At 41.0% G+C, this 13,842-nt stretch overlaps 1 protein-coding gene across 1 annotated transcript in view; it reads left to right on the plus strand.

Moving 5' to 3' along the window:
• The window catches only part of rab28 (RAB28, member RAS oncogene family), a 31,427-nt gene extending 17,946 nt beyond the window's left edge, over window positions 1-13,481 (plus strand). The window contains exons 5-7 of the mRNA XM_069669969.1: window positions 7,299-7,402; window positions 7,501-7,578; window positions 11,900-13,481. Coding sequence (XP_069526070.1) covers window positions 7,299-7,402; window positions 7,501-7,578; window positions 11,900-11,992 — 275 coding nt within the window. The 3' untranslated portion in view covers window positions 11,993-13,481. The remainder of the gene's footprint in view (window positions 1-7,298; window positions 7,403-7,500; window positions 7,579-11,899) is intronic.
• The last annotated feature ends 361 nt before the right edge of the window (window positions 13,482-13,842 follow it).

A 13,842-nucleotide genomic window follows, 5' to 3' on the forward strand; every position in this document is an offset into this window, starting at 1 on the left:
TACATTCTCTGACCAGCGAGGAACACCACATTGTTTTACTAGCCGCTGTGGAGTGTCTGATTAGGTTTTAAAGTGTGAAAGCATGTGTGTGTGTGTGCACATCGTTTCGCGAAGAACGATCAAATGACAAGATGAGCTGTGATCAATGAGCTGTCGACAGAACACTTCTGACCTAGTGGAAAGCGAGTCCCCTGACGGTCCCGGCCCGCTTCAGGCCACCGGGGCAGGGGCGCCGCAGCACAAAGAGCGCTCTGTCTCTGTCAGGATCCCCCCGAGGACTCCTGCACGGGCCCCGCTCACCTCCACAACATCAGGCTACTAACAGCACTTCATCTGTCTGTACTCACTCAGAAAAGTCATGATAATATTATTAACTTACCGTCAAGCTTTAATGTACTGAATATTTCTGATTTTTCCACCGCAAGTTATACACAATTTACTGCCATCAATAGCAGCACAGAACTGGCAGCATTATGCAACTGTATTGATGCAGGAATGATCATTTCCTCGTTCATTAAGGGTTTGTTAAGGCCAACATTTTATTAAAAACATCTAAGTTTCAGGTACTTTGCATTACATTAAGATGTACAAGTCCTCCGAAAATAAACATTGACTCAAGTAAGAAATACTTACACTGTCCAGGTCTAATAAAGTGTGCATGAATGAACTTCTAAATGACTGAATATTGTCTGAACAGGAAGGGAAACTTCTTCTGTATGATAAAGTATTTCAGGGGGAGAAATTAAACTGGGAACTAACCAGCACTTTTTGCAAATAGGAAAAGTGGTTATTGTTGCGGTTACATTATGTTGCCCATATTTAAGTACAGGTAAGAGACTTATCACCTCCTTCATATTTCAAAATACTCACTTTTTATGGGCTCGCTCCAAGTCATGTAAACCAGTTGGGCCAATGATTTAAACGCTTCACATAAATTCCTCTAGTCATTTTGCTTTACTAGGCACTTGTGCTGTGAGAGTTAAATCAATGTCTAATTCAATCAGACATCACGCAGAATGATTCATTATAACTTTTACTGCCCTTTAAAGCTAGTAAAGGCTTCCCTGTGTGTTGTACCTGAAAATTTTAGGGTAAATAAAATGTCTCTTGCAATTAACTTTACTTGTTCGCTGTCAGACTTCGAGGAAAATTATTCTGCTGCTTTCCACGATTCCAGACGTTTAATATTTAATAACAAAGTAAGAAAAGAACGTGTCCAAGTGTCCATTTAGCATGTTTCAGGTAGGGGATGTAAAACTTTTTTAAAAGACAAATTACTTCTCACGATGAGAGATGTTTCACACATGCATTTGCAGGCTGCTTTTTGAGATAGCATGCATTAGGGGCGCCTGTGGCTCAGTGGTAGAGTTGGTCGTCTCTCAATCAGAAGGTTGAGGGCTGGATCCCTGACTGCTACAATCACATGTCGAAGTGTCCTTGGGCAAGACACTGAACCCCAAATTGCCCCTGAAAGCATAGCCATCGGATATCAATGTGCATAGATGCTGATTGGACATTTAGGCCAACAGTGTATGAATGTGTGTGAATGTGTAAAAGTGCTTTAAGTGGTCGGAAGACTAGAAAAGCGCTATGTAAGTACAGTCCATTTACCATTTACCGTACATTAGGGATGAATAGCAAAATATGTCACGTGATCTGAGTGCAATACATGGGCTCAAAAAAAGTTTGTAAAGATTTGGCAGATGTTTGCTCAGAATGGATTTACTGTAAATACTAAACTTACACCAGACTAGTAATGTATACACAAGATAGCCAACAAACTCTGGAGGAAATAGGACTGTATTAAGTGACTGAGAGAGTATCGAGGATCCTAAAGCACTTGAGTTGCCTCAGAAGTGACAAAACTCTTATGGCTTTTGACTTCTAAAGCGGAGGTGTAGCAGTAGAAACTCACAAAACCCATTGAGTGTCAGAGCTGCACTAAAGTTCTGGGATGTTTTTCAACTTAGTGGTGCGTAGTGAACAATTTTCCCAGACAGTTGTAACTCATTTCATTAGGAGTTGGACGTGGCTTGATAATCCTTGCCCTAACTATGCAAACTGAATCGGTCTTTAGTTGCCATTGAGGGAAAACTGAGGCAAACCCTCTTAACAGGGTCTTAAAGGCGTAGTGTGAGGTAATGTTGGAAGTGATAGGTTCTCCCCCGGGGTTGATTAGGCTCAACCCTGTAACTTTCACTTAACGTGATATGACCCCTCCGAGTCCAAAGTCTCTGACAACACACATACACGCCCGACCATTACTGCCACACACAGGCCAGGCATGTAGACACACACACAGTTCACACATCCCACCCTCAGCCCTCATATTCCCCACTGCACCAACTGCTGTTTAGTTTAAAACGAGGCTGCCGGCAATTAACTGTGTTATGTCAAGCCTATTCTCTGGCTGTTGCTCGCTGGGTAAACTGTTCCAATTGGTCCCCAGCAGCCAACTCGGTGGAACAGTAAGTAGGTGTCTCTGTTATCACAGCATGGTTTTAAAAAGCCCACTGAGGGTCACACGGTGCAGTGTAGGATTTCAGGCTGGTTAGCCAATGAGGAGCTGTTGGCTTATTGTTTAGCCTTGGCAACATTTGATGGTGAACTCTTATAGGAAGAAAAATCTATCCTTGAATTCTGATAGTCCACATTTGGCCTGTTGCTGTGTCAATAACAATAGAACGTGTGGAAAACAAGGTTTGTCACTAACTTCTTATTTTTTTCCCATAAAAAACTGAGGGGGGAACTTTTTAAAGCAGCAATCTTGAAGACTTGTATTCAACAATAGGGGTGGGAATCGCAGGGTAACTCGCGATACGATATGATACATGGCCCACGATAACGATAATATAGCAAGACAATCATATAATGATGCATCATGATATCTAAATAACTGAAGAACACACAATGCTCCTAAACAGGTGAAGTGGAGGAATAATGTATTTATTCACTGCAATTTGGTGTCAGTTTTACAGAATTTGACCCAAACTGAGATGAAACTGTTTTGTTTTCAGTCTATAAATTAAATTTACAGAACTACAAAACAAATGAGCGCTTTGGATTTGAAAATGGCCGGCGCATCTCTTAACTTCTTTTCACTGCTGTTTGATATTCTTCTTCTTGCTGCTTACTGCTGTCAACTTCTCCGGCCCATTAATTTCCCTTCCTGTTACCCTCATTCATGTCATAAGCACCATCGTAAGAAGTCATAAAGTGAATCAAAATCGCAGGGAAATCTGTTTAGACGCCGTATATTTGTGAATTTTAATGTCGATATTTGGTGCCAGCATATCAATAATTGTATTGCACGAATCAGGACGACGATATGTTGCCGTAGTGATATTTTGTCCCACCCCTATTCAACAATAAATCAGTTGGTATCCAGCTAAATTTAGGTTCATTCTGAACTGTACTTGACATTTTGCTCCAAAGCCTTGATCTGTTAATAGAAGTATATTGGTTGTTACCAGTTTCGAGCTTGTAGTCCTGTTTTAAGCGTCTGTTTGTGTCTCTGAATTGAGGGCGTAGGACTTCCTTGTATACGTTTGCATTATCCAGTCATTTCCGCTAATTGCCACAGTAGCAGTAGTTCAAACAAACTCGTAGCCTCACTTGAAGTCACTTCATCCAACAATGATAATGTTAATATATTTTTAATGGCTCAGTTATTTAATTTCAGCCACTGGCAGTTAGTTCCTTTTCAGAGGGAAGGTGATCTATCAGAGCACTGTTTTTCTAAAGCATGCTCCAGGCAGATCCATACAACCAAGATCCAGCGTCTCTATTGATTTAAAGTTTTTTAGGAGCTTAAAAAACCTCTCCAAGTCTGTCTGCTTTCAGGATAATCAGGTCTGCCATTTAAAGGATTCTTTCCGAGAAGTAGTTAAGCTGACATCCCCACAGACACCAACTTGTGGAGAAGAACATCCATATTTTCTTCTCATTTGGTTGCCTTCCCATTAATTTAATAGGTCACTGCAATAACAAACCAGTTATTTACGGTAAAAGCCTAATTTATCCGCCAGATATTAATCTCTTACTGTTGTCTTGTAATTCACCACGACAGGCAGACCTTAAATAAACACTGATGGTGACCAGAAGGCGGGAGGGCCATTGCTCTTGACGAGTGATGATCCCCTCCACTATCTGTGTGCGCTCCGAGGCCTAAACAGTTTATTTCGTGTTTGCAGTCACTTCCTCAGGGTTGTTAAGCTGATGTACAGTTTGACAGAAACGGAGGGAAACCAGATCATCAGTGGAAGATTGTTTTGACCTGATAAGTAGAAATGGGTACATTAGGGAGAAAAATGGAGCAAAACACTCAAACTGTGGGATTAGTCTTATATTCAGTTTACACAGACAGATGACACATGCTGCAAAAATGTTTGGTGTAAGAATGAGGGGCCACCACAATATTTATTTTGTGTCCTTTTTCACAAAGTGTTTGAAGAGCATGTAATAAAAAATAGTTTAGTAGATACTTTAGTAGCGGGGCTTTTAATCATACTGAATGAGCTTAATGTTAACCCAGTTGTCACTTTGATTCTAAAGTGTGATAAAGAAGACAAATATATTTAAATCTACAATTCGATGAAAACTGTTGCCCCTACCTGCCCAGGGACAGCAGCCGCTTCACATCAACAGACACCTCAAGTAATTCTGACAGTTCAAATACTTCTACTGATACTGCAGATGCTGTCTCTGCCTACATTAACAATTATTTACAATGCACTATCTGCAAACCATTGCCAGTAAATGGTGTCATCATTAATTGGTAAATTACATTTAAACTGTTTTGTTTTAAATGAACTGCTTTCAATGCTTACCTTTTTAACAGTTTGTTTATTTATGTTCAGTGCTTTTATTGTGAAATCCAACTGCCTGCTTCAGTTAAAACTGAAACAATATTTATTTCTTCCAGTTCTTTAAACTCAGCTGACACTTTAAAGGGCAGCTCCAGTCATGTCAAGACGTATAAAATGCTCTGCTTGAAATAATGAATTATGTCTGATATGTTTTTTTCTGCAAAATACGTTTAATTACCTTTTAAAAATCCTCCCAAAACATCTCCTCCTTCTCCCTCACTAAAAATTCCAGAATCTGCATAGTCCCCGCCCACTATGTAAATGTCCGACCGCCCCCTCCGTCGCAAAAACAAAACACGTCTCTGCCATCGTTTACTGGCAACTTGTTGAAACTTAGCTAACTGAAATGTAGTAATTAGTAGTAGTAACGTTAACGTTAGTAGTCAGTAGTGAGTTTGCAGAAAATATGATGACAGTTACAGCTGACTCGTGCATCGCCGAAGTGGTTGCCATAAGTTGCACATAATGATATGCATAGCGTCACGCCGTCCATTCACATGATTGGCTCCTTAGCTTTGTGACGTCTCAAACCTGCCAATCTGAAAACGTGTTGTTCAGCCTGTCCTTGGTACACTGCAGTTTAAAAGCAGACAGGCCCAGCCATGGAGATGACTGCTCATGTTGTCCCTGATATGTCTTGTAGCACATGAAGAACACCACATGGAGATGTTATGTTCAAGCACTTGATTTTCACTGGAGGGGTTCTTTAAACTTCACAGCTGCTTTAACCCTTCTTGCATGCAAACTATTAACTCTGTATACCTGATTCACACCTGTAGCTTTCAGCATAAGCAAGTAAACTTGAGTTTCCTCAAAAGTTTTTTTTCTTCTCTGTGTTGTAGCCTGGTTATAAAATCCCCCTCTTCGTCATGCACATACCCACAGGCAGGATTCAGAAACCTCACTTATTCACCGATTAAACTTACAGTAACGTGACTTTGGCAACTCCTGAGCCACTGTGTTAACGTTGGCTAATCTGACCGTGACACTTGATTGATTACCTTTCCCAAGTGTGCAGGATCCAAAGGATTAGCTGTGTTTACTTCTGGTAGCATGCTGGGTACCTCCGTTGTTAATGACTGAAATTAATAACCTGCTGACGCCTATGAGACAGCTATGTTTATGCACAGGCAGAGACATGACGGTCTGCTCCGGGTATGAGGAGTTGTAAAAGTGTCTCTGCCCTCGCCCAGAAAGCTTCTTGTTTATATGTCACTTATGATGATGCTTATTTTAAATCTACTCTTAAATAATTCTCTGCAAGTGTATTATTTCTGTTGCTGTGGATTGGCATTTAAGATTTGTGGGTCATTCGACCAGCTGAGATATTAATAATTCAGGATTCCTGCAGTGTTTATATTACTTCCTCTTTATGTATCTGTCTCTCTCTTTCTCTGCTTCTGGATCTATCCCCCCTCCCTCCATCCCATCCACACACACACACACACACACACACACACACACACTGAGGGGCATGAGAACAGGGTAAATCCTTGACAACTTCAATGCAACCTCACACAAAGAGTAAAACTCGGGGGGACGAGAGAAATGCAACACCGTACAGTAGCCTGACCTCCTCCAGCTACCATAGACATGTATGCACCAGATACCGGGCGTGGCAGCCTCTCCGCACAAAGCCAGAAATAAAGAGCGAAGCTATTGCTTTCAGCAGCAAGACCCCCGGGTGACCTTCTTCATCGACCCCTGCATGACCCCATAGTGAGGAAGGAGAGAAGCAAAGAGCCCGGTATCACTGCACAGGAGTCGAATGCACATCACAATAGCTAAAAAGGAAGGTGCTGTCATTGTGTCCTCCCAGTAAATCAGCATGCAGGTGACAGTCCCAGTTCTTGGACCTGCGTGCCCACCTTAAAGGCCGGCACACTCATAAGTCAAACTGTTTTCTCCATCTACACTCTCAGTGCGAGTGTAGCCTGAAGACTTCGGTCATCCGCGCATTGTTTCTTAAGCATCTCTCCACAGCTGGCCTGGTTTGTCTGTTTCGGGTCAAACAGAGGTTCTTAGCTTCGGGGTTTAACTGTACTAGGTTTACACTGAGGAATGTGTCACATCCAGCTTTAATACCAGCTGGGAATGGAAGCTCGGGGCTACTGAATTGATCATTTCCACTCTCACACCCCCCCTGAAATTTCTGCCTCTAATATTTAAAATACAACAACCAGTGTCGTCAGCAGCGGGGTTTGAAAACAACATAACAATTGAATTATGCTTTGTTTCACATGCGTTTATATGCACTATTCCTATACAATAGGCAGATCCCCTTCCATATTAACTCGACTGTAAACAGTTATCTTCTCTGTTTATGTTCACACACACAACATGTAACCCTGCAAGAGTGCTGTGTAACCCCTGTATAAATATATTTATCTGTCATTTGTACATTTTTTGTCTCATGTGTTTTGTCCACAGTCGACCTGGAGCACATGAGGACAGTGAAGGCTGACAAACATCAGCGTTTCTGTCAAGAGAACGGCCTCATCAGTCAGTTCGTATCGGCCAAAACGGGGGACTCGGTTAGTACCCACTGATTCATTAAGTCATTATACCAATGTGGGATACAGAGTGACTTTATTAAGACTTGGACTGTTTTTATTGTTGTGTCTTTTTCCAGGTGTACCTTTGTTTCCAGAGAGTGGCAGCTGAGATCCTCGGTGTGAAGCTAAACAAAGCAGAAATCGAGCAGTCCCAGGTGATCTAAGTCATTCTCTCAAATTTCAGCAATATTTCTATGCAGCTGTCTCTTAAAACATATTTTAAAAGACTGAATTAGGATAGAAACTTTAGACGTTTTTGTCTCTGCTTTGCACTTGAGAAATCACTCCTCTCTTATTTTTCTCACTGTTTTGTAAAAGAGTGAAAGTACGGTTATTCCCTCTCTCCTAGCATTTTGTGTAATGACACGCCTGAACTTAAGGGAGGTCACAGTGAGTGTGTTAGGTCACTGGAGGTCACCACACACTGTAAAGGACCTTTTGTTGTGTAAACACGACTTTGTTACGTCTGCCTCCTGTGATGGTCTACCTGCCACTGACACTGCCCATCTGTAAATAGAGCCACATTGACCACATTAGCGCGTGAAGTCAGAGGTTAGAGGAAGGCAGTCGGAAGGGTGAGGAGGTTAGGATTGGCTGTCTGATTTATTTGGTTTATCTCCCACTGTTTTTGGGGCAGCATGGGGTCTCAGGCTGCCAGCCAGACCAAGGTGCCCGATGGTGGCAGCTGTAGGATTTACAAGGTCACCTCCCCCAGAAGCATTAATCCTGGGTCTGATATGACCGCTTGGAGCCACGCTGGCTGGGCAGTGGTTGATGAGGCTGGGGGCTACAGAGAGGTCAGGACCCTCAGGGAAGGGAGAGCATGTAAGGAAAGGACTGGTCAAATTCTCAAGTCCCTCTCCCATCACCAACACTGCTGCTGACTAACAGAAAATGTCCATCGACTAATGGAGCTGTCCATCTACCTTCTTCTTCCTCCCTTTTCCTGATAGCTGTTAATAAAACAGAGTGCTTTAATCCAGGCTGATCAAGCCAGGGGGGTTAGCTGATTCAAAAGCTCATTGACAAAAATATGTAATAAATCTGTTTGTATGAATTACTGATGCAGTTTTATAAAAAAAATGTTGTTACAGAAAGTTTAAAATTAATAATCGTGGTAAAGCTCAAATCAGAATAAGGTGTTTTTTGGTGCACCAGCCAGAATATATTAAACATCAAGACTGAGAGTGCAATACCTACACATTTATAGTTATTTTATTTTCATGATTGCCACTTAAATGCTTTCTTTTCCTCATCGATATATTTCTATTAATTATTAAGAAAAAGACTGAATGTCTTCTGGTTTTGTCAGCTGCATCCAATTATTGGTTCCATTATTGATCAATCTGGCAAATATTTTACTCCATCAATCAGTCATGTGTTTTAAAAATGTAAATACTTAAAGGGGCCATATCTTTTAAATGTATATATATACACATGTTGGGGTTTTTATTGTTCACAGAGAAAAAGGGGATTGTGTAATTGTGTTTTCCAGAGTTACATTTTTAAAAAGGTTGCCTCTTAAATGGGCCGTTCAGAACAGCTGCAGGTTTCTACGTAGAAATCGACTAATTGATTCGAGCCATTCACCTCAAGCTGCCAACTTACCATTCTGATACCTCCTGGGAACTCCTGAGTTGGTGCACTTACTCCGGAGTATTGTCCTCCCACTCAGGGTCCAATTCTGACTCGTACTTATGTGGCCGAATAACTGATCCTAGAGCAGCCATGTTTTCTACAACTTTGGAGTGACAGTGCAGTGTGACTGCGATCCCACGTGGGGGAGGGGCTACGCGGTCCCTCCAAATACTGTCAGCCAATCATGGCTAAGGTCTGACCTTTGAATGACAAACTGGATTGTTTGTTTCAGGAGGAAGGAGAGGCTCCGAAAAATAATGAAATTAAATGATGTATACAATTTTTAAAACGAAACAAACTTTACAAACGTGATAATAAAAATAGAAAATTGATTGCACAGCTAAATTATGTCCCCTTTAAAAATGCTAGGTGCGCTTGCACTGCAACTGTCCAAACTCCAAATATATTCAGTGTAACATTATATCTAAAAATCCTGTAGATGTTTGGTATTGTTCAAATAGTTGTTAAAAATAGTTGTAAAAGTTAAGAAGAAGTCAATTCTCAATTAAAAAGACAGAATTGATTTAATATGTTTCAGATGTGGAGGAACAAACTGAGTTTGCGTCATGGATATGGAGATGAGGCTCTGAGCAGGTCATGGCTCTGGGTCTAGCCGCAGGGCCGGGGAAGCCTCATTATCAGCTGTCAGCTTTAGAGAGCTGAACACGAGGGTCACAACCCCTGACAGTATTATATCTGCCTGGCAGGCCTCTCCGTCATGGTCCTCTGTCTGCTGGATCAGATAGCGAGGCCTCGGATCACTCACTGACTCCGACACCGGGCTTCGGCAGCTCGTTAATCAGTCAGCCAACCAGGGCCTGCGATTCAGCCGAGCGGTCTGGTTTTCAGTGGTTAAGCAGCAAAGAACGAAGTAGCTTGTTGCACCTTTGAAATCCAGTGAAGGATTGTTTTAGGTCATTTTTAAAATGAAACAGCTGCATTAATATAATATAGTAATAGTATATCAGCACTTACAAAGTATAGCTTCTAAGTGCTCTATGAGGTGGAAAGGTCAGAAAAAAGGGAGAAGTGGCTCATTTGACACAAAGTTATGCTTCAGTCTTTTTATTTTGTCTGTTTTTTACATTTCTTGTTCATTGCTCTCACTCCATGACCCTCTCCTCATCAATTACTATCCACTGTCCTCACCCTACTCTTACCATCCTCTCTCCCATGTCTTGGTCCTCATCGTTCTGCTTCCATCTCTCTGCTGCTCTGCCGTGTTGAACCTGTTCAGAGGATTGTGAAGGCTGAGCTGGTGGACTACCCACAGGACGAAGGCCCAATTAGACAAGAGAACAACCAGCAAAGCAAAATATGTTCTGTTCAGTAGTTGGAAGTATGTCTCTAAAGTTACTCAGATATACTTCAGTAGATCCGTCATAGATCATAGACAGTAAAACAGTTGCTTTGTAGTTGCTGTAGATATCGTGGTCATGGTGGATGTATTTTGTGCCTGTGCTTTAGAATGTAGAGAAACCCATCAGACTAATAATCCCTTATCACACCTCCTCTGTAGTTATGTTGTGTTGTTATAGAGTTTGTGCTGAACTGTTTTAGGTATCTAAGCTACATGTGTTTCAATGACCTGGCTGAGATTGATGTAGTGAGAAAACCGACAGTAACAGAGATGATTCCTGTTTGACCTTAAACTGCCCTCTGACAGGCTCAGGGCGGCAGTACACAAACAGTCAGACCAGTGTCTTAAATCATCGCATTAAGTCGTAACAAAGTACATTAAATAGTTATGGTGATATGCTTTACTCACTGTGTTACCATGAGTAAAATGAAAAGATCGATGTCACTATAAGATAAATGTGAAGCTACACCTGGCATCCGGTTAGCTTAGCTTCAGTATCTGAACCCACCAGCAGTGGCCTCTGAGGGCAACGCTTTATATTTCGGAGCTCCCACTGCCAGTGGATTTTTGGACAATGGATAACTGGGGCTTAGTATTTTAAAGGAGCGATTCACCCCTGGAAAAAGCCACTGTCAGTCAAAGCCGGTGTTCTCTGTAATCAATAGAAGCAATAATATTTGAAATTTGCGCCACAGCTGTGGAGAAAGTTGTACAAACATCTCCTCCAAATTGCTTTTTTCCCCTACCATAATGGTATTAGCTCCCCATAAAAGCATGATAGTACTGAGGTTGAAAATCGGCGAACTGGCCGTTTAAGACAAGAGAAAGGGCTGATAGCTAAAAGAGGACGTACATAGCTAATCTCTATAGACAGATATTTGCATCTGACACTCAAATGTGATTGGTCAATACAAGTCACACTACAAACAGGGTGACAATGTAAGCCAGAACAGTTTGAATACCATGTATCTGTTTACAGAGATTAGTCTAGCTCAGCATGGAAACCTTCTGGCTTAGAAATAGTCCGGCACATAACCCCCAAAAAAACTTTTTTATTACACAGGTTTTGTACAGATTAAACAACAAGATTCAACATTTGAATACGTAAGCTCTCCAGGTGTCTTTGAAGAGAGCCAGGCTAGCTGTTTCCCCCTCTTTCCAGTCGAATGCTAATCTAAGCTAACTACCTGCAGTTTGTAGCTTCATATTTTATGTTCAGATGTAAGCGTGATATTGATCTTCTTATCTAACTCATGACAACAAAGTGAAAAAGTGTATTTTCTTTAGATGGCAGTGTGTTAGGCTTTGCTTAAAAGAACACTTAATCAAAAGTTTTATTTCTGGCCTCAGTGGAGGTTACTAGTATATTTTTAAACCGAGAATTTAACTTCTTCATCAGTTAACCCTAAGAACGGACTCTTAACTTGTTTTGTTGAAGCATCTATTTGATTTTATGTTTTTCTTTCCCATGTTTTCAGCGTGTGGTGAAGGCCGACATCGTGAACTACAGTCAGGACACCGTGGCCAGGACAGTCAACCCCCCTCGCAGCTCCATGTGTGTGGTGCAGTGACCACCCCCAAACACGCATACACACACACACAAGCACATACACTTACAAAATCCTACACCTAAAGATGTAAAGTTGTCTTTAGTCAGTATTCCTCCTCTGTCAGGATTTTCGGGGCGACTGGATGAAGTGTGTTCAGAGTCTGTGTGTCGGTTGTGTGAGTGAGATGAAGACGTGTGGTGTCGAGGCCTTGGCCTGTAGTTCAGACATTAAGCAGGAATGATTTCTTGGGTGGTTCACCAAAAAGGAAACGGGACTTCCGTTTTTGTTTTCTTTTCAAGTTTACACGCAGCTATCCTTTTATTTCTACGATTCATTCCAGAATAAATATAAAGACTTAAAGCGATTACTTAATTCATGTGTTAGAATGAAGCTGGTAGAAGAGAGAGAGTCACTCTGGTAATTAAAAATATTTTTATATATACTTATATTTTCCTCCGTCAGCGCTTTTAGAGACGTCTGTTTCAATGATTAGGTACACTGCAGTATATGTCCAAAGATAGCTCTATCAGCATCTGTAAAACCCATCTCCGTCCAAAGACTGCAACATGGATTCACATAACGGTTAATAAGATAAACAGGGAGGAGAAACCAGTTACTCCCTTGTAGGATTTGTTGTGATGTTCTTTTATGTCTGTGGTGCTCTTCAGTTGAAAAGGATGGAAATTGGTTTTAAAATGCTGTAGATGAACCTCTGCTTTCAAATTGCCAACTAGGGGCTCGCACTAGCAGTGCTGTGAAGTGTTTTACATAGAAATATTTCAATTAAAAATCTTAAATCAGCATTTTATATTCCCTTTTCTTCAGATTATGTCCAGATAATTTACGCCCCTTCGATCGTATCTCCGTCCGTCAGATGTTGCTCGTAGATTTGACTTTGCATTTTGATAATTTAGCTTCACCTTGTCTCCCTATGTGACATTCCCGGGTTCGTCCTGTTAGAGGAGCATTTACATAGATGCTGTGTTGATAAAGTGTTGATAAAGCTCGATGACTATGACTCAGGAAGAACCCCAGTGTCAAGCTGAGCATGAGCTGAGCTGAAATGTACAACATTTTAGTAGCCTTATTCAACTGTCCGTTATAGAACAGAAGTTTGCTTTGAAGATTGTCTATGAGGCATGAGATGCTTCATCGGATCTTCATTTTGACCACATTTTAATAGCCTGTTTAACAGTATGTGTATTGTTAGAGACAGCTGAGCTATTGTGTTTAATCAGTTTTGTCAGTATGCTGTAGTTTCTACATGTTGGCATGATGTGATTTAATGTGTTGTCCACCTACAGAAATATCTGCCATATGTGTCAATTATGTGTTTGTACGATGAAAGCAACCTCTGCTGCATTTCAGAGCTGCATTATCAGAAGCATCCTTTAAATTCTGATCATGTCAACAACATGTCTTAAAAACAAAAAAGGAATGTACAGTTTAAAGTGAATGTTTAGTTGACGTTATACAGCAACAGTTTTGTGTTTCTAAATAAAAATACTTGATGAAAAAAAAGTTTTTTTTGTTTGTTTTTTACCCATTTTTAATCAGGAAGTCATCATAGACTGAAATCTATTTTCAGAGTGAGACCTCGCCCAGGCAATAAAAATATTTATAATTTCCAATTGGTTAATATCCATCAATCAAAAGCTTCATCATTTTGTCCTTCAGGTCTTCCATCAGGAGATCGTTATTCTTGATGCTATGTAAATAATCTAATTGTATGTGGTATTAAAACATAATTCGTTTAAGTTGTAATCTTGAAGATCTCAGTTTTGTTCTCTTTGGCGGTATCTATGGTGATAAACGGTTATTGCAGGAGCACACTTCCCAGATATCCAGACAGTGTTGCATGTGTGACGTCC

This window comes from Semicossyphus pulcher, unplaced genomic scaffold, assembly GCF_022749685.1.
Source record: "Semicossyphus pulcher isolate SPU_LCO1_2020_fin unplaced genomic scaffold, fSemPul1.0.p SCAF_2, whole genome shotgun sequence".
In the NCBI taxonomy this organism is placed as follows: Eukaryota; Metazoa; Chordata; class Actinopteri; order Labriformes; family Labridae; genus Semicossyphus; species Semicossyphus pulcher.